Below are 20,658 nucleotides of genomic sequence, written 5' to 3'. Positions count from 1 at the left end.
CGGTACCTGTGAGCCTGTCTAACCACACACCCCTTCAGTAAGTTTGTTCAGACTGGCCTCTTCCAGACAAGATGACTGCAGGAAAGATAACAGGGTGTTTTGTTTTTTTCAATCTGAAAGGAATAAAGTGTTTATTTTTAGGTGCTCAGGAAGCTGTGAAAAGGAACCAGAGGCTGAGCAAATAGCAATTTTACCTCTTTAGTCAGAGGGGACAGCAGCAGGAGAGCATCTCACGACCCAGCACTTGATGAACAAAACAGTGGCTGCCAGCAGATACTTAAAGACACGCACAAGAACGGCGTGGCAAAATGGTGCAAAGAAAATTCTTAACATTTTCTGACAGCTCACGTCACACAGTGGAAAAACACATCACCCAGGAGGAAGTGAACAAGCTGAACATTAAAACTCCAGAGACCTTTTCCTTGCTTCATTATAATTTTACGTGCTATGCCTAATTTGCTTTATATAATATGTTTAAAGTTTCTTTAAAACCCTACTAACTGCTTGCATCCCAAGAGCGTGTTGCTATTTCGATGGTGTCAATATGTATTTCTTTCTTAAGCCAAAAGATAGAATGTATTTTTGCAGTGTCCTAAGAATGCTTTATTTCATTTACATCAGAATCTAGACACAAAGCAGTTACATAAACGTTTGTTTCACCGTTAAGCCAAAAAGGTACAGGATATTTAACAATTTTTTTTTAATTTTGGAACTTGCCTTTATTATCAAGTCTCCATTGAGAATATAAAAAAATGGGTTCAATGTGTATTTTCCCTTGCTTGACTGGAGCCTTTAACAGAAAGTGCCATCCCTCACCCTCACCCTGGACATGGCCAACATTATACGGAGCCCAGGAGTGGGGGGCATCGCTAGGGGTCTTCTGCCGTCCCCAGGGGGCAGTGCACCCACAAGTGAGAACACGCCACCAGATACATCACCAATAGTATAGCCAGCTCTGTTTTTCAAAGATAAATATATAGTCTTATCTAAGTTTTGTGGGTTTTTTTGACCTTCATTGTCATTTGGCCTTTGTAACTTCAAGTGTTTCTACCACAAAGTGCACAGGGAAGAAAAAAGAAAAAACCCACCCCGGTCCATGTATTCAGCTTGACTACAGCAGTTATATGCTTGGACAGGGGTGGCAGTCTGAATGCCCAGCTTGGTTTATATTTTAGATCCTCTGTGGATTTCAATTTCTGGCTCTCCCCCTTGCTACTGAAAATAAAAAGCCTACTTTCGCACCTTCTGGCCAAGTCAAAAGTGACCTTGAGCCTAGCAGAATGTCAACATGAATATCAAATACGATTTATCAAGTGTTAAGACTGTAACACATCCAAGGAGATGACAGCACAGCTGTGCTGTGGCAGAAAGAACTTGGGATTTGGAGCCAGAAAACCTGAGTCCCAGCTCTCCTACTCAATAGTCTATAAGAACAGGGGCCAGCTGCGTCTTGTCCCATACTCAGCTTTCTCCACACGATCAAGGGAATAACGCTAATTATCACATCATAAGGAATTGTCAACATGAAGGCAGATGATACAACGTATGTAAAACACACAGCAGAAAATGTAAAGAAGATGAGCAGAAGCAGTTAATACAGTGTTGTCAATGTAATGAATACGATTACTGGATAATTCTCTGGGCCAATCAGTGGTTAGACTAGCCTTCCAAAAGAAGGAGGGGAGCCCAGTGGCCTGGAAAGCTCACTTCCATCCAGCCATAGGGACATCAAAGTCCCTAAAATCCTGCTGCCTCAGACTATCTTTATAAACAAACATCCAAGTTTAAAGATGGCTTGCCCCAGAAACCCAACTGTGAAAGCTTCATAATACCTTTTAATTAAGTCTCAGGCTTCAATGACCTCAGATTCAAATTCATACCAGTGAATCAATGCATCCAGCTTTGGGAGGTTTGGTTTTAACGCTCTTAACAGGGTTTTAAGATTTGTAATTTTTAAAGACCTTTCACTCAAAATTTGAATATAAAAGCATTTGATGGATATCTGAAAAGATTATCTCAACCTTATGCAAATGAGAAAGCAATAAACTAGATCATTCAAAATTACTAAATTAAAATTAGCAAACTTCTTTTTCATTTCTGTAGAATATGAAAAATGCAACAGGAATGGTCCCTAATTTTACTGCTTTACTGTCCCTCGAAAAATGTTTCAAAAGAGAAAATACCACCACCACCACCATTCTTAACATCAGTATTATGAAAACAGTCACTACTCCCAAGTGCAACTTCAAGATCAAATAAATCAATTTGAACACTTCTGCTGGCTGTAAAAAAAAAAAAAAAAAAAAAAAAAAAAAAAAAAAAAAAAAGAAAAAAGAAAAAAGAAAAAAAAAGGCAGTGCCTTCATTCATTTTGATACTTTTTTATAAGATATGTCAAAAATTGTCCCCAAACGCCCTTCCAGATTTTAAAAAAAAAGCAAAAGGATATTAAATCTAGGTTAATTTTTGTGAATGATGAAAATTTTAACTGCTGTATTGATTTTTAATGCTCTTTAGGACTCCCTGTATAATGCATGTATCTATTAGGCTGATTTAATAGGACTTGGTACTTTATGTGACTATTTTAGGTAATTATGAAGGTTTATAGTTACATGCTTTTATGATACTGTACATCATAACCAGATTTTAATTTATGTGAATATCTTAAATAATACTTCAATCCCAAATTATAATATTTTTTATTTGGAAAATGTTCCCCTTTTAAGTATAATTTATAAGTATCATATTATCAAATAAATTGTATAAATGAACTTCCCCCATAGTTCCAATCCCCTGAAAACGACAGCTGGTTTAGAAATCTCTTCTACATAAATATCACGCTCTTGATGAAATCGACAGTCTTTTCATGGAAAAAAATTAAAATATATGCTAAAATTAGAAAATGCAAAAGACTGTCTAATTTTCAATTTCAGAAAAGTGCAGCTTGAAATAAGGCGAAAAAAGAAAGAAATTATGTCTACTTATATTTAGGATGGGCTTTTTCTTTTACATTATCACCATAACTTAGTAGAATTCTGTAATGACACCAAACACTTGAATAAAAACAACATTCATCTGCATGCCAAGATTCCCTTAAGAAGGGACCGCTGTGTATAAGCCACCTGTTGCCTTTTCTGCCATATAAACCACTCATGAGCGAATACGTATCTTTATAAGTTCCAATGTGTGCATCCACCATAATGTAAAAAGGATTAGTCTTTGAGAAAACATCCTTTTTTTGGCATTCTCTCACCTTGAAATCCCCTCTAACATTCTTTATACAGTTCAGAACTGGTGCATGGACATAATAGGACATTATTCCGCAAAATGGATTGTTATTCATATATCGTGACCAAGACTGCCACAGCTGTGCCTTCCCATTTCCAATTTAAAACACTGCTCTGAACAGTATTCAGAAGGGCTAGGGCCACTCATGTTTTGATACAAAACGGTCCCTTCTAATTGATCTTGGTGATTGAATTGGTATGATGAGGAATACTAAGTAACTGCTTTCGCTTCAACAATAAATGTGTCATTATCCCTTTCTTGAATTTCTATCTGGTTTGTACTTTCCTTTTTTTTAAAGGCAGTTGGGATTTTCAAAGTTCAACAAAAATGAATAACACAAAACATACTTCTATCACCATGAAATTTCTTGCATGTTTTTACTGCAAAAAATATATCCTCTTTCTTCACTGGATTTCCCTAGAAAACAAGAAAACATATATGCATATATGAGTCCGTGTCATATTAACACCCACATTCACACCCATGTTAGGTCTCACAGGCCGTAGAGGTGACCTTCACCAATGTTAAGGACATCAAACCTGTTTCCAGGATTAAGTTCTAGGGGAAAACAGGAACTGGAGTTCAGCTGACAAGTCCTCTGACGTCAGCCAGACCTGAGCCCAAATCCCAGCCCTGCCCTGTACACAGTGTGTCATCCAGACAATGTTCTTCAGCTCTCGACTTCAGTCTGCTCGTTTAGAAAATGGTCAGAATAGCCACCAGTGAAGCTGCTTTCACTGCTACATTTATTCAGCACATTATAACTGCCCAATAAATGTTAGTCACCTTCCCTTTCCTTTTCCCAGCTGGTAAAGATTGTGACAAAGGGAGAGAACAAGTGGGCTGTGTTCATGTACAGTGACTCCCTTTTGTGGGGCCCATCTCACTTTGATGTTGAAAGTATTTTTATGGCCCCTTTATTGTCTACCCAAGACTAGGCTACAGCAACATTCTATCTTCTGCCAAAGGGAGGATTACTTCAAACACTTGGGCTCAGAGAAGGAGGGACAATTACGGAGCCCTGAGCCAGCCCAGACCCAGCTGACCACTCAGATGAAGGCAGCACACAGGGAGACTGTGGACAGCCTACACTTAAGGCCACGGCCTGCTCTGTGGGGTGTTCTGACCCTTTAATCAAATGTCTTAGGCCTTTGATAATATTCAATCATGACTCAAACATCATCTGGGGCCAGATTATAGTGACATTTAACCACAGCTTTGTCATATTACTCAAGACACTAGGAAGCTGACCCCACCAGACTGCCCAGAAGAGCATTAAAGAACAAGTAAGCCATCATGTCTAGAAAGACAGGATTTCCCCCTTAGGAACTGAGCAAACATTACAGATTCTCTCCCATCACTGCAGTGTGTGTACAAATATTCGTCTTTGAATATGCAACACACAGACTTCTGTGTGACCGCCTTGAGAAGAACAGACAACACTTGAGGGTGAGGGATATATTTTCCCTTCTGAGGAAGAACTGTTAACATCCTAGTGAATTTCAGGGGTCTTCAGGCTCATCCTGGGGGCTGGACCATGGGGATGCCATAACAAGTAAGTTAATTCTGAAAGCTCTGCTGGACAGTGGCAGGTGAGATCAAATCAAGGTCTCCCGCTGAGAGGAGATGGGCTTGAGGAGAAGGCTTAGGTAGAACCAGAAATGTGTGAAATCGCCCTTCTAGGAAATGGAACAGATACTCCAGTAGACACAAGCTGAGTCATCAACACGAGAAATGACTGCCGGCACGCTGACTCCAGAGCTGTGGCAGGAAGTTCCGCACGGAGGCTCGGGAGTGAGTCTATGCCCTCGCGGTCCTCACGCCCCCTCCCCCAGACTCACTGTGTGACCTTGAACAAGTACTGCTCAGTCCTCTCTCTTCTCATGTGTAAACTAGGATAACAACTGTGCTCACCTCATAGGGCTGTTATTAGTAGAAACACGCTATCTAGTTCTTACCTGGCACGTAACGAAGGTTGGGGTTTTTTCAGTAGATACTTAAAGTGCTAGACAACGTTATCCACAGCATGTAGATTTTCCTTTGATGTGCAAGGAAGTTTTTCTTCTATTACTTACACAAAGTGGTAGAAAAGAATGGAATGTGGTAGCACAAGAAGAGTCCACAGCCTCTGTACAAAACTCAGGCACTGGAGTGAGGGGAGGCCCATCGCCTTTGTCCCAGATGTAGAGGGCAATCTGTCAGGACAGGAGCCGGCAACAAATGAAAGAGCTTGGCCAACACCACAAGTGTAAGAAGGTACAAAATATCTCAAGGAAAAGCAGACCACAACTTCTAGAGAGTACTTAGACTGAACCGTATCAATTTGACAATATTCAACAGATTTTTTTTATATATAAAAATAGTAATTTCATGTGGATCAATCTAATCTTTTATTAACAAGAATCCATATTCTGACCGCCAAACAATTCCAAAGTTGTCATAAGTAATTTCAGGGAAGCTATTTTAGGGTTTCTAAAACATCGCAGTGGAAGATGAAAGAAAATATTACCATGAGGCTGGTTTTCTGCAGTACGGTAATTACATACCTTGACTAACCGCCTTGCTGAAAACATCTAAAACTGTTGGATAAAATATCTTTAAAATAATTTTAAATGGATTGCTAAATTGCCACAAAAATATGGAACTTGTGAGAACAAAAATGCAAAAGGAAGAGCCTGGGAAAAGGTCATCAAAGATAGTTTTCCTCAGTAGGCGGATAAAGAACACTGGTGATGCTGAGTTTCTGACAGGAGTTAAGAAAATAAAGCCATGACGCACCCACGGTAGGGTGTCTAAGAGCAAACCCCACATAAAGCTGGGACTTTAGAGCTAGATGGAGGGGAAAAATCATCTGTAAATCTCCTCTGAGATTCTGTAATCAAAACCCAGGGCTCCCTAATTCGTGCCACCAATGTGGTCCAAAACACTTCAAACAGTAATTTAAAGTGGTCCCAAATCAGTATAACCCTGTAGCAGTAGGGAAAGCAAATGGAAATTCTTTCTGAGGAACCTGCACCTTAATGTAGGACTCAGAGGATTACCACAGATATAGTTCCAAGCTAGACTACTCAGAGGAAAATCACAAAAAGCACAAGGCCATGGGTGGGTGATCAAGAGCCAACAGACGCAACATAATCAGACCCAAAAGATGGCAGGTCTTGGAATGATCAAACACAGATTATAAAATTACTATATTTAATACATGTTCATAAAGAGAAAATTTTCAAACTTTAGCAAAAAAAAGTTTTTCAAAGATTATATCAAATAAGCAAATTTGAAAAAGAACGAACTAAACTTCTAAAAATAAAAAAAAATTAAAATGAAAAATTTAATGGTTAGGATAAGCAGCATATTAGACAGTGGTGAATAAAAAATTAGGGAACTAAGAGATGAAGGCCCCAAAACACCTGCAATGTAGCACAGCAGAAACAGAGGTGGGAAATGTAAGAGAAAAATTCAGAGAGCTAGCACACATCTAAAGATCCAGGAGGAGATAACTGAGAGAACGGGGGTGAGAACATGCTTGAAAAGACAATGGCTGAGAATTTCCAAAAACTACGTAACAATCCTATTATAGAAAGGGTCAATGAATCTCATGCAGGATGTTAAAAAAAAAAAAGTCAGCACCTAGACATCTCATAGTGACACTGCAGAACACCAAAGACAATCGTAGAAGCAGGCAGGGAGAATGACAGATGACCTACAAAGAAGCCACATGAGACCGATGTTGATTTCCCAACACCACAGCAATAACAGGAGCCAGAACACAGTGTAGTCAGGCCACAGTGATGACAGAGAATGACGGACAACCCAGAATTGTAAACACAAGGTAACTAAGTTTCAAGAACAAAGTTGACATAAATGTTTTTAAAGGGAAAAAAATGAGAATGTACCACCTCACTGAAGGAAACTCTAAAGGATGTGCCTCAGAAGAATAAAAATGATCCTACCTAGATACAGCCACTCTGGAAAACAGTATGGAGGGTCCTCAAAAAGTTAAAAATAGAGCTACCCTATGACCCAGCAATTGCACTACTAGGTATTTCCCCAAAGGATATAAACATAGTGATCTGAAGGAGTACCTGTACCCCAATGTTTATAGCAGCAATGTCCACAACAGCCAAAATATGGAAAGAGCCCAGACGTCCATCGACAGATGAATGGATAAAGAAGTGGTATGTGTATATATACACACACACACACACACACACACACACATACACACACACACACACACACACACAATGGAATACTACTCAGCCATCAAAAAGAATGAACTCTTACCATTTGCAATGACGTGGATGGAATAGAGGGTATTACACTAAGTGGAAATAAGTCAATCAGAGACAGACAATTATCATAGGATTTCATTTATATGTGGAATTTAAGAAAAAAACAGATGAACACAGGAGAAGGGAAGGAAAAATAAAATATGACTAAATCGGGAGGGAGACAAACCATAAGAGACTCTTAACTCTAGGAAACAAACTGAGGGTTGCTGGAGGGTAACTGGGTGATGGGCATTAAGGAGGGCACTTGATGGAATGAGCACTGGGTGTTATATGCAACTGATGAATAACTGAAGTCTACCCCTGAAACTAATAATGCACTATATGTTAATTTATTGAATTTAAATTTTAAAACTGTCCAAAAAAAAAAAAAAATGATCCTCCCTGGAAGGTCTTAGAAGTAAGATGGGGTATTGAGCAAAGACACTGGGAAATACATGGTTAAACTAATACAAATGTGACTTACATAAAATAAAGATAATATTTAAGTTGAGGGGTTAAAAAAAAAAAGAACAAAAATACTAATTAACAAAGAGCATACAAATTGGGAAGGGGAGGGGCTCCTGGGTGGCTCAGTGGGTTGAGCATCCGCCTTCATTCAGCTCAGGTCATGATCCCGGAGTCCCAGGATGGAGTCCTCAATGGGGATCCCCACTCAGCAGGGAGTCTGCTTCTCCCTCTGACCCTCCCACCTCTCATGCTTTCTCTCTCTCACTCTTTCCCTCTCAAATAAATAAATAAAATCTTTAAAAAAATAGGGACGGGGATAATCAGAGTTCAATTATTCTAAGTCCCTTGAATCTGGGACATCAATTACTTAGCCTTTGTTAGGTTAAGAATGCATGTTAAAATATTTAAAATAACCAGTAAGGTACAGACAGAACTTCCAAAATAGTGGAGGAGGAAAAAATGGAAAAAGAACAAAAAATAATCTCTATAGAAAGTAAGGAAGTTTTTAAAAGAGCCAGAGAGAAAATGGGAGGGAAAGATAAAATGAAGTGTTAGAAATCAATTCAAATATAATGGTAATCATGTTCAGTGTAAGTGTAAATTTGCTACCTGGTTTAAAGACAAAGACTGACAAACGGAGAGGAAAAAAAGATACATCCTCTCTAAGAGAAATGCATCTAAAAGAGGGCACAAAGGGGCTATAAGAAAAAGATGAGAGACAATTAAAAAGCAAATCCAAAAAGAAAGCTGGTATAGAAATAGAGCAACAAAATACATGTTAGGGCAAAGAGCATGACAAGAAAGAAAGATGAATTCATAAGAAGATGTAAGGATTCTAAACTTGCATGCAATTAATTAACGTAATCTCAGAGCAAAAAGCAGGAGTTGGCAGTTATGAGAGGAGACATTGTCAAATGCACCGTTATTATGGAAGACTTTCCCATTCCTCCCTTGATGAATGATAGATCAAGCAGACAAGGGTAGAAGGAAGGGAGGGAGGGAGGGAGGAGGGAAGAGAAGGAAAAGGGAAGAAAAGAAAGAAGGGAGGAAGGAAGATTAACTTATTAGATTAAATCTATTTCTTCCTTAATCTAATAAGGAGAATATTATACCCCCAATATACATTTTTTGTCCATTTATGAAAAGTAAACACGAACCAGGCCACAAAGTAAGCCTCATAGTTCTAATTACTGTTATATAGACCACAATAATGCTAAAAATCAGTAACACAACACAATAACAACATACACAAATATACCGGGTCGCAGTGAAAAATGTATTTTTTAAAGTGGGTCACAGTCAAAAAAAAAAAAAAAAGGTTTAAAAGCCTCTGTCCTAGAGGAACTCCTGCTCTAGTCGTAGGACGCGCTCCGCAGGGAGTGGCAGGAAGTCCATGATGCGCCCATATCAACGTGGAGGAGTTTCAAGTTGGAACAATACTCATGGTACACTTCTGTTTATCTAAAGTCCAAATGGTTGCAAAACTGCATAATGTCTTATTCAGGGCTACAGTCCTATGCCGTAAAAGATGAAGAAAAGGAAGAGAGAATTCAAGAAAGCGTTGACTAGTAAGAATGAAGGGGACGCAAGAACGTCACATTCATGTAGCTTCAAAGCGACTGGGGTTGTTCTAATTCTTAAGCCAGGTGGTGATTACACAGATACTTTGACTGAGCTTCATACCTTTCACATTCGTTAGAAATATTCTTTGTAGGTATTTCGTGTTTAATAGATTCCTGAACCTGAGTATCTATACCGAAATTCAGTCTTCATTAAAAACATCTAAGCAGACTTACGCTTTCAATTAGTCGTTCTTTCCTTTCTACGGAAAGGAAGAAGGGTTTTTTACAGGTATGTTTTTTCCCCAATAAGCTACCTCATCACATGCAAACAGCTAAGAAGGTAAAGCCTTGTGCATGCCCTTTTGGCTCCTGGCATGCTGCCAGTGCTCCTGGCCTCAGTGGCGTGTCAAGATGGACCCCACCGTCCTAGGATACAGATTCCTGCAGAGGGAAAGGTGGGGCTGTTCTAGGCAGTCAGATGTGCCTGTGAATGAAACCCACGACAAAACCTTCTTAATGATTCGGGAATGATGAATGATGGGACACCTGCCTCCAGGATGATTGGTCACAGATGTCCACTAAATGCTGGGGATGCTGGGGTCCCAACTGGCATGCCACGGCTGCCTGCTGGGGACCAACTGGCTCGGTTCTGCCCTAGACGGCCAAGGACAGAGACACAACCAAAGTACCAAATAAGAGCAAATAAGAGCAAAGGTGCTTTAATGGCAGTTTTGCATGTTTTTAGAAATCCACCTTTGCACCCGTCCACCTAGCTTTAAAAAAAAAGAAAAACCAAGAATCACAGACGCAATCTTTTTCACTGCTCCTTCTCCACCTACGTGATTCAAATGAGCTTACAGAGCCTAATTTGCTGGAGAAGAATCACCTTGGAGGGGAGAAGATACATAGATGCGCTGGGGGGGAGGAGTGAGCTGTAAGAGAATAAAAAACACCCTTTATATCAAAACACATGAATTTTTGATTACTAAGACTTTTAACAAAGAAACTATGACGTACCTCATGTTTTAAATCTATCGTAAAGTCGGATTTCAGGGATTCACTCTTTAACCTCTTGGTAAGCCTAGAAAATAGATACAATTTGAGGCATTTTTTTTTTTTAATCAGAAGAAGTATCGAATAAGAATAACACATTGAGACTTTCTAATGTTTGAAAACAGATTAAAATCACACATTTTAAGATAAAATTAAGAATTTCACATTTCCTTGAGGCAAAGCACTGTGAAAACGGAATTTTTGTTGAGTAGGAAATAAATGCAAGGCTTTTTTGCAAATATAGCATTCACTGTTCCAACATCTGGCAAATACTATAAAATACAATAGAATAAATTAAATGTCTTATGTAAAACAAAGCCACAAAGTTTATTGACTCCTGATAAGTGTATTGACTCCTGATAAGTGTATTGACTCCTGACAGAGAAAAAAGACAGAAAAGAAAAAAAGAAAAAGTAAAGCTTGCATGATAGAGAAACAAAAGTTGTTACTTTTCAGTCTCATGCTTTTAATAACGTAAATGAACTATAGCTTGTGGAGTTTTTAGGGGAAGAGAGCATATGGTTTCTGGAAAGAAAAAACATTTAATTTCAAGTCCTTTTCTTAAAGAAATCTTCAGTGGCTCCTTTCAGTGCGGAGGGGAGGCCCATCATTCCCTTCCACTGTCCCCTAGCTTCTCCATACTTATCCATGATAGCCATGACAAACACCTGCCCGCTGCCTAGTACACCCACACCCAACCTTCACCTGGCAAACCTTTCTTCAAGATCAAACTCAATGGCATCTTTTCTGTGGAACTTTGCCAGACTTGTCCACTGGCATAAATGGAAACTTCCTTTGCTCCCGGAGTAGGAAGCAAGCTCCATTAACTTTATCACACATGCTACATCCTGTTGTATATACGTCCCCCTCTGTGTGGCAGCTTCTTTGTACTGCCCACTGTGCCTGGCCAAAAGGGGCACTCAGTGAGCTGCCTGAATGAATGAGGGCAAGATATTCTTTGATTTTAAGCTGCATGAGGTAGAATTACATACCTACCCAGACCGCTGAAATACCATACGGCTCTATATCTGTCGCAGGGCTAGAGACTAGACCGTCAGTTTCAATTACAAACACCCTAACACATATTTTAAGGGCAAAGATGTAATACTGATTTTAAAAGGAAAAGTAGTAATAAGTTTCAAAACTCTTTACTGAGTTTTTAGCCTAGTTGAACCACAAAGATTTCTTTTTTATTTTTAATTTATTTTTGGGAGAGACAGTATGAGCAGGAGCAGTAGACAGAGAGAGAGAGAGAGAGAGAGAGAGAGAGAATCTCAAGCAGACTCCACGCTGAGCACGGAGCCCAAAGTGGGGCTCGATTCCCAGGACCCTGAGATCATGACCTGAGCCAAAACCAAGAGTCAGACATTTAACTGACTGTGCCACCGAGGCACCCCAAGATTTCTTTAAAAATTTACTTTTACTTACAGGAAAGAAAGGACACAGGTTATAATTTATGTTTAGTATTAAAGCATTTGTCTTGGGATAGATATTAGTGCAACTTGGTGGCAGGTGGCTCCAAACAGCGCACGTAATCTCGGTCACATCCCTGCTCAATGCCGGCCCTCAGATTTGTCAGTAGGAGTGGGTGAGGATACGTAAAGAGACAATGTTCTCAGACACACTCCAATATATATTAACAGAAAAAATTCTTCCCTGGCGCGGATTCTTATCCAGTTTGAAGTCTTACAAGCCAGTTTTTATAAACAAACAATATCAAGGTAACTTTGGAATCTGGACTCATGCCAACGGCCTTCAAAATCTGATCAGGCCACATTTAGACTCTGAAGACAGAAAAAGTCATACCTGGGCTTCCTGCCACAGGCAAGGGACACAGAGCTGGGACGGGAACCCAATGGATATGACATCCATTGTTAGACGGCCGTGCATCACAGGCCCCTTAAGCTTCCTAAACGATAAAATACCTCTGACGTATTGCCCTAAACATGCTCTCTGCTTTTTTGACTTTTTAAGTTTCTTTCTCATTCAATTCTTGAAAATTTGTATTTGGGGAAAAATTCAGAGGGGCAAAACTTGAAGACCACTGAATTTCTTTAAGATGGACAATGTCTGATTTGAGGACACACAGAGATGTACATTGGAATTTTTAAGTGTCTATGTCTAGCAGCTCATGGAGTCTACCACAACCTTAAGTGATAAAGGTCACGATGAGTCAGCCTCACTGACACCCAGAGCCTAAGTCAGTCACCTTGCAAATGTGTTTCCAGTTCTAAAAGTGTACAGGGCATTCATCTAATTTAAAAGACAAGTTCTAAAAGTGGGAACTAGGTTTTACTTTTCTATACAAGATAGCACAGGGGTTTTCCAAATGCTAATTTCATTAACCAACAATGCCAAAAAAAAAAAAAAAAACCCACACAATTAAGGTCAGAAATTCCAATTACTTAGATAAAATATTTCCTCATTAAATATTCAGTTCCTGGCAAATACGACATTTAATATTCAGCTTTCCTATTTTTAGAAGGCTACCTAAGTCATGTCTCAATAACACAGCTCTAAAGACACAACCAGCAAGACTGGAAACTTAAAACAGACAGGGGGGCCCTTCAACTCCATATTGGAAGTTCCTAGCTGACTTTTACAGTTGCATTTGTGAGCTAGTCAAAGGAGCAAAATATTGAAAGAAATCTAGGTAAGTTTTACTGGTGGAAAAACAAGAGAAAAAACCAGTAACATCAACCTATTTGAAGAGATCATCTTACTGGAAATTTCTCCAAAAATGCAAGTGTGTTCTTTTATTGACACTATCGTTAGAAGATCACACAGAGGGGTCACCAGGAATGCTAGGTGGTGTTAATTCAAAACTCATGTGGGATTGCCAGGGCAAATAATGTTTTTGGTGGGAAAAATCTAAAAAAGTGTGTGTCATGAAATGTTTTTAAGTAACCAGTTTTTCTGATGATCTGAGCAGGAGAAACCCTTAAGTAATTGTAAACAGTTGTCCTACCTACGAGTGGGCCATAAAATCATGGAAAGGAGGGAAAAGGGCTCACCACTACTGCAGTGGGCGCTGTCGACTGCCTACACAATACAGAGCTTCCCCTCCCTTCTTCCTAAGAGACTTCTAATTACTGAGCCCAATAAATGGGCTCCAGGGTCAGAATTAGTTTGATCCCAACCAAAGCACTGAAATTCCCTGCAAGCATTAATGGTCTGGGAGCTGCTACATGCCTGAAGTGGACCCAACCAACTTCAATCAGACAAGACCCAGCTAGAGACTGAAGATAAGCACTTATATTCCAATGGTTAGAGAGGTTCTCTATTGCTTAACGTAAACAAACAAAAACATTTAGCCCTTTTTCTTTGAATCACAAGAGGAACCAGATTTAGGATGAACTGATACTGTATGTGGTTTCAGGAGGCTGTGTACTAAAAATGAGAGAGAGTGAGAACCAGCATCCTCAGTAACAGGGCTGAACTCCTGCATCAACCAACACAGACCTCACCCTCAATTACATAATCACATTTCCTTAATCCAGCATGCTAACTGATATAGTCTCTAATAACAGGAGGAAACAGCACATTAGCTTTGGAACTGGGAAAAACCAATTGGGAAGATCTAATTTTGCAGCCAATGGGGCTAATTTATACTTTATGTCTCCTTTAGTTCTAAGTATAATACCAGTTTCTTGAAGAATGTATACAATCTCCTATGAGAAAACCATTTTTAAATAGATCTTGGCCATAAGATAGTTGCTATGCTAAATGGGTTACATCATGTTTTGTCTGATTACTTGTCTGCATCACAAGAAAAAGGAAATACGGTATCAGGTAACCAGAATTTTGCATTTGGTACTCTAGGAGAGCCTACGCTTTCACTCTGTTTTGTTTTTGCTGGCAGGGGAAAGGGAGGAGAAGCACAGAGAAGACCATGGATATTAATTAACTACAAACACTGGGCAGTTTGTTGGCAATCGTTCAGTGTTGTGGAAGCAGAGGACACTGAATGCAGAAGGTTAACTGGTGCCTTAGGATTCCTCTATCACGCCGGAGTTACGGGGGAACTGCTGGAAATTTTCGGAACTTGTACAAACGATTAATCTTTTGGCCCCAATTCCCTTATGTAGTCCCTTACATACCCTACTGCAGTGACATGAGGCCCTCGGTCCTCTCCCACATCTCGGTAGAAAATATAGCTCAGCTTGACCAGAAAGGGAGAAAGCGGCACTTGTCAATAGATATTTTCAATGACTCCGTAAAGATGACAGAAGAGAAGCATGCGCCAGTGCGACTCCCTCTAGAGAACGCCAAGTCATCCATAACAGTGTCCCCTTAATAAGACGAATATCTTGGCTAATCCAGAGCCTGGGCCCCAGCTCACAAAGCCCCTGGCAGTTAGTTGCGTGGTGAGCATGAGGTAGTTAGAAGACGAGCATAAGCCAGAGCCAACAGAACCTGCCAGGACTTTGGCTGCCTCTCCAGCTTAGAAGCAGTGGGCAGAATTCATAGGCCCAAGAGGTTTTATAGAACAGGTTTTGTAGAACAGAACTGTCTGCGTGCCAAGCAATAAGTTGGGCTAAACTGTCCTTTAAGAGGATCCGAGGAGTCCAAGATGTGTTCGACCCAGATTACTTCTATCCACCTGGTTTAAAAGTAAGTCAAAAGGAAAGCAATAATTATTATATCAAACTCAGTAAAAGGTGAATTGCATCCAGCATCAAGGGGCCTCCAAGGTCCTTGCTTGATGGGGGATGGAAAGAAGTGATACTCGCTAAACTACGGGATTTGTCTGCTGGATGAGTGGCCTCCTGGATTGGAAGGGCAGGATGGAGAAGGGGGTCATACTGGCTTCAGAGAGATGGTTATATCCCAGGGTTGCTGTATAGGGTCTTTGCAGGTCCGTGGGTTTCTCTTTAGCCTTGAGGGAAGAAGATGGCATCTGTGCTCAGAGCACTGCATGGAACAGTTATAGCTGTACTTGTCCCTCTTTCAAGGGACTTGGTTCTCCAGTAGACAGGAGACAGACTGAGAAAGAGCTTCTAACCCACAAGTCAGAGAAGTCACAGCCACAGGAACTTCTGTAGAGGGTCAGTCCGTATAATTCCAGTCTAGGAAGCTAAGTACAGAGAGTGAGGACAGCGGGGAGGAAGGCTACCATGGGGGAGAAGAATCTGGAAGGCACAAGGAAAAGCTCCAGGGCTGGAATATGCTGCTCACGGCTCTGGAGAGTCCAGACTGAACACAGGTAGCCAAACTGGGCCCAAACACCAGGCTGCTGGACACAGTGGGAAAAGAGTGTCCTGGGGGCTCCCGGTCCTCAAGCCACAGCAAACCCCAAGCTTAATTTATTTGAGAATAAAGATGACCCAGGACTGCTGAAACAAAATTATCCTTCCCTCATTCCTGCAGAGAGTAGAGCCAGGCAGTGCAGGGTGAGGAAGGAATGACAACTTTCTCTTCTCGTTCCCCTTCCCCTCCTGCCCAACCTTTCCAAGAACAGTGCAGGGAAAATGTGTGGGCCTCCTAGGCATGCCTGGCACAGGCTGGGGGCAGGGTATCCTTGCCCGGTATTCTCAGGACGGGCCCATGGGTCAAACGCTGTAGTTGGAAATAACAGAATCCACTCTGGCCAGTTTAAGCACAAAGTTACACTTACAAATGCATATAGATGGCTCACAGAATTACTGGAAAGTCTGAATAAAGAGACTCTAGGCTGAGATTCTAAGAACAACCTCCAGATTGATACTACAGAAATGGGTAGCCGAGGAGTTGTGGCCTCTGCCACTATCAGGAAGCTGCTACCTCAGGAAGCTACTGTCTCAGCTGCAGCCTCCAAATGACCCCTCCTCTATCATGATCTCTCAAGCCGAACGGACCACCACGCATTGTCTCACTGTCTCCTCCTCCATATAACTCAGTTCCCAAAACAGATTTTCCACAGCACATCAACCTAATGGAGCCCACCTCACGTAGCTGCTGTCTTATAGGAGGGAAGGCTATACAACATGGAGGAGTTGTTATTGTCCTTTTCGGATTCCACATTGGGAAAGAAGGTCTTACGCTGTAAAAACTTTCGAATGTCAAATGAGTTGTCAGTAAGGGCTGGCCAGCCACAAATGACAAGGTACTACTACCTTATATGTCTACAATGGGCTAAAAAGTTTTCCAAGACTCAAAACCCCAGAAACAGCACACTTGGTGTAAGAAATAACAGACACCCTTCCATCTTTGAGGATACAAAGGCCTCAACTGCTTTATCAACTTTCCATTCCCTAAAGAACAAAAACACATCATAATTAATCTGAGGCATTCGAATTAAGAGCCTGTCAATGATCATATTTCTCCTGAAATATGACTTAATTATCTTTACTTTTCACATTGAAAAAAGCATGATGCAATTATGCTTAGCTAGGTACGAATATCTACAGAGCCTCTGATAACTGTCCCCCCTGTTTAAACGTGTGTACCCATGTACATAATTTGCCATCAACTCCCACCCCTAGGCATGTTACAGATTTGTTTTCTTACTGATGACCAAAGTCATACCTATAGTTAACTAGATCCATTAATAATAGTAATAACACTTGTGGAAGTAGAGTTCTCAATGCACTTACGTGCCCTCCCTTGGGCTCACAATTTATTATTCAACTTAGAAAGAGGAAATAGAGAACAGATGAGTAATCAGTCTGAGGAGACCAGTATGTGATAGAGCAAGACCCTCAGGTATCGATCAGCTCCTGCTCCAGGTCTTCCCACTCCACCACACGCTGCCTCCCACTGCAAAACTCACCCAAGATCTATCAATTACAGTACTCAGTGAAATAAAAGTCGATCTTCTCACACACACACACACACACACACACACACACACACACACACAAAGTCTAATAAATTCTTACTTGTTTACAAGTGGAATACTAAGGGCCCAGCCAGCAGCAAAGTCTGGATATTTAAAAATCGTAGGATTTTCAGAAAAGGCATAATGGTGAATTATTGTAGATTCTTCATCATGTAATGCTTTTCCTAAAAACCATTCCTGTTAAATAAAGATATAAAATGTCATTCTCTTATAAAGATGTGGTATATACATATACAACGGAATATTACTCAGCCATCAAGAAAATGAAATCTTACCATTTGCAGCAACCTGGATAGAACTAAAGGGTATTATGCTAAGCGAAATAAGTCAATGAGAGAAAGACAATTATATGATCTCATTCATGTGTGGAATTTAAGAAACAAAACAAAGGATCAAAGTGGGAGGAAGAGAAAAATAAAACAAGACAAAATCAGAGAGGGAGACAAACCATAAGAGACTCTTAACTACAGGAAACAAACTGAGGGTTGCTGGAGGGGAGGAGGGTGGAGGGATGGGGTAACTGAGTGTGGGCATTAAGGAGGGAACGTGATATAATGAGCACTGGGTGTTATATAAGCCTGATGAATCACTGACCTCTACCTCTGAAACTAATAATATGCTATATGTTAATTAATTGAATTTAAATAAAATAAATAAAAGTAAAATTTTGAATGTACATCCAAAAAATAAAAATTAAAAATAAATAAATAAAATGTCATTTTCTTAAAAAGCCATTTCATACAAGACCAAAAAAAAGTCATATCATTAATTCTAGTTAATTAAGTATTCTGGGTGATAGAGAATTAGCATACATTATTACTTTCTGAAGAATTTTAACAAAAACATATTTAATGCTCTATGATAATGAACATGGCATAATCTTTACAAAGAGAGTAATTTAGTATATCAACAGAATGAACAAAATGTTAGTCATCATTATGCCATAAACATATGAAAGTGGTTTTCTACAGAAAATTCCATATCAAAATACTATTAAGGCAAAGAAAACAGCGCTCCTTTATGCCCTACTGAGGTTTGCAAAGAAGAATCTGAAAAATTCCTTCCAGAATTAGTGCCTATTTTATTCATTTATTCATTCACTCGATTAACATTTATTATTGTTATCAATTAACATTTGACATTTATTCCACACCAGGTGGGAACACAGCTTACACAATAGTGGGGAAACAGAATATAAGTAGGTAAAGTAGGGTCAGATGGTGACTGCAATGCGCTAGGATGAAAATAAAACAAAGCGCCTGGGGACTTCCCTGGAAGGAGAGAGAAACCTCTCAGGAGCTAACAACGGAACTGGGAGTAAATAATACCAAGGGGCCCCCTATGCACAAACCCCAGGAAGAGCCATCAAGGCAGTTACTACAAAGTCCCAAGGTGAGAACAAGCTTGATACTTATGATGAAAAGGGAAGTCCAGTGTGCTAGAATATACTGGATAGGGGGAAATGGTATGAAAGAGACAGGCAGCAGACAGCCCAGGGTGGATTTCAGACGCTAGTGGGAAGCAACGCAGACTTTACTCCAAGGGCAGTGGAACACTTTCACTTCTGGCCACAACAGAATAGTCTGGTTCAGACCTGCTCCCCACTGAGAACAAGTATGAATGCTGCTGGAAATACTTAAACCAAATAATTGAGGGCATCAGAAAACAAAGACAGATAGTAGATGAGGGCAAATATCCAAGAGAGAAGGGAAGCCCATCCCGCAGTCACCTCCTTTTACCCTCAAGGAATTTGCTGGTTCCTGTAGCAGAGAATGGTACAGAACAGAAGGCAGCAATTGGGACACTGCAGCCTTGCTGCACTGAGAGAGGGGTTGGAGCTGGAGGCTGCCAAGGAAGTAGAGATTTAAGAGGATCCAGAAAAGCGAGCCCCAAATTCTTCATGTGATTTCCCTTCAAGTCCTAGGCTAGAAAAAAGAAAAAGAAAAAAGAAAAGACAAGAACCAAGTGGAAAGCAGCAGTAGAGAGCCTAATTGCTGACAAAGGCTTCAGCAGGGGTGCTGGGGAGCCCAAGGCCCAGGTGCAAGGTGTGCTGGAAGAAAGAGGTCTAGAAGTAAGGGCAGTCTGTAAACAGACGTACCCAAACAAGGTCTAAAACCCGGAAGAATATTAAATCCTCCTGTACCTAGGGATATCATCCACAGCCTCTTTGATTTTTCACATAAAATATCTGGCATTTAGTGAAAAATTACCAGGCATGCCAAGAAACAGCACCAGGACAAAAACAAAGAGAAAAATGAGAAATAGAGATGCACAGATAACCGCAGTTATCAAAAAAAAAATAAGTATTATTCATATATTTAAGGAAATAGATGGAAAGATGAAGAATTTTGCCAAAGAGCTAGAATAATAAACAAAAGTCAGATGGAAATTCTAAAACTGATCAATGCAATAATCGAAGTTAGGAATCCAAGTTAGGAAACAAAAGAGAAGGAAGGATTAGTGACCTGAAAAGTAGTAAGTCAGTAAAATATATTCAGTTTGATGCACAAAGGAAAACAAAAGGAAGAAAATACAGAAAAGAGAATAAAAGCAATATAAGAAACAGTGAGAAGGTCTAAAACACATGAAATTGGAAAGCCAGAATAGGAGAAACAGAATGGAATGGAATCAACATTTGAAGAAATAGAGGCTTAGAATCTTCTAAAACTAACAAAAGTCATCAAGCCATAGATTCAAGAAGCTGTATAAACACCAATAAAGTATAGAGGAAACCACACAGAGGCATATGTTGGTTGAAAAGACCAAAGTTAGAGAAAATCTTAAAAGTAACTTGAGGGGAGATGGGTGTGCACATTTCTTTTAAAGGAACTAAAACAAGACATACAGTTGAATTTTCAATGGAAACAACAGAATGTAAAAGACAACGGAACAACATCTTTACGGTGATAGAAGAAAATCACTGCCAACCTAAAATCTAGCGAAATTATCTTAGCCCAGTGGGAAACCAGGGGGGGGGTTTGAAGAGGTGAGTGGTATGATCTGAATTACCAAGAGGCTAGATTATTAGGATGGCAAGAGTAGAAACCAAGAGACCAGCAAGGAGACTCTAATTAAATTGTCAAGGCAAGAGATGATGGTAGGGTGGACCAGAGTGGCAGTATTAAATATGGAGAAAGGATGGAAGAAGATGTATTTTGGAGGTAGTCTCAATGGGATATGCCAACATAGGCTCCTGG

General features: G+C 40.1%; 1 protein-coding gene across 2 annotated transcripts in view; it reads right to left on the bottom strand.

The window, feature by feature from the left end:
* Positions 1-20,658, bottom strand: part of B3GLCT (beta 3-glucosyltransferase) — a 119,722-nt gene that overhangs the window by 50,830 nt on the left and 48,234 nt on the right. For both annotated transcript variants that reach the window (XR_005832370.1, XM_040621937.1), the window contains exons 7-10: positions 17,502-17,638; positions 10,606-10,669; positions 5,363-5,482; positions 3,635-3,704 (exon numbers count right to left, since the gene is read on the bottom strand). Coding sequence is in view for 1 of the 2 variants with exons in the window: in XM_040621937.1 (XP_040477871.1) it covers positions 3,635-3,704; positions 5,363-5,482; positions 10,606-10,669; positions 17,502-17,638 (391 nt within the window). In the remaining variant the exon portion in view is untranslated. The remainder of the gene's footprint in view (positions 1-3,634; positions 3,705-5,362; positions 5,483-10,605; positions 10,670-17,501; positions 17,639-20,658) is intronic.

Source organism: Ursus maritimus, unplaced genomic scaffold, assembly GCF_017311325.1.
Source record: "Ursus maritimus isolate PB19 unplaced genomic scaffold, ASM1731132v1 scaffold_10, whole genome shotgun sequence".
Lineage (NCBI taxonomy): Eukaryota > Metazoa > Chordata > Mammalia > Carnivora > Ursidae > Ursus > Ursus maritimus.
Note: the sequence above shows the minus strand (reverse complement) of the source record. Positions and strands in the feature narration are given on the sequence as shown.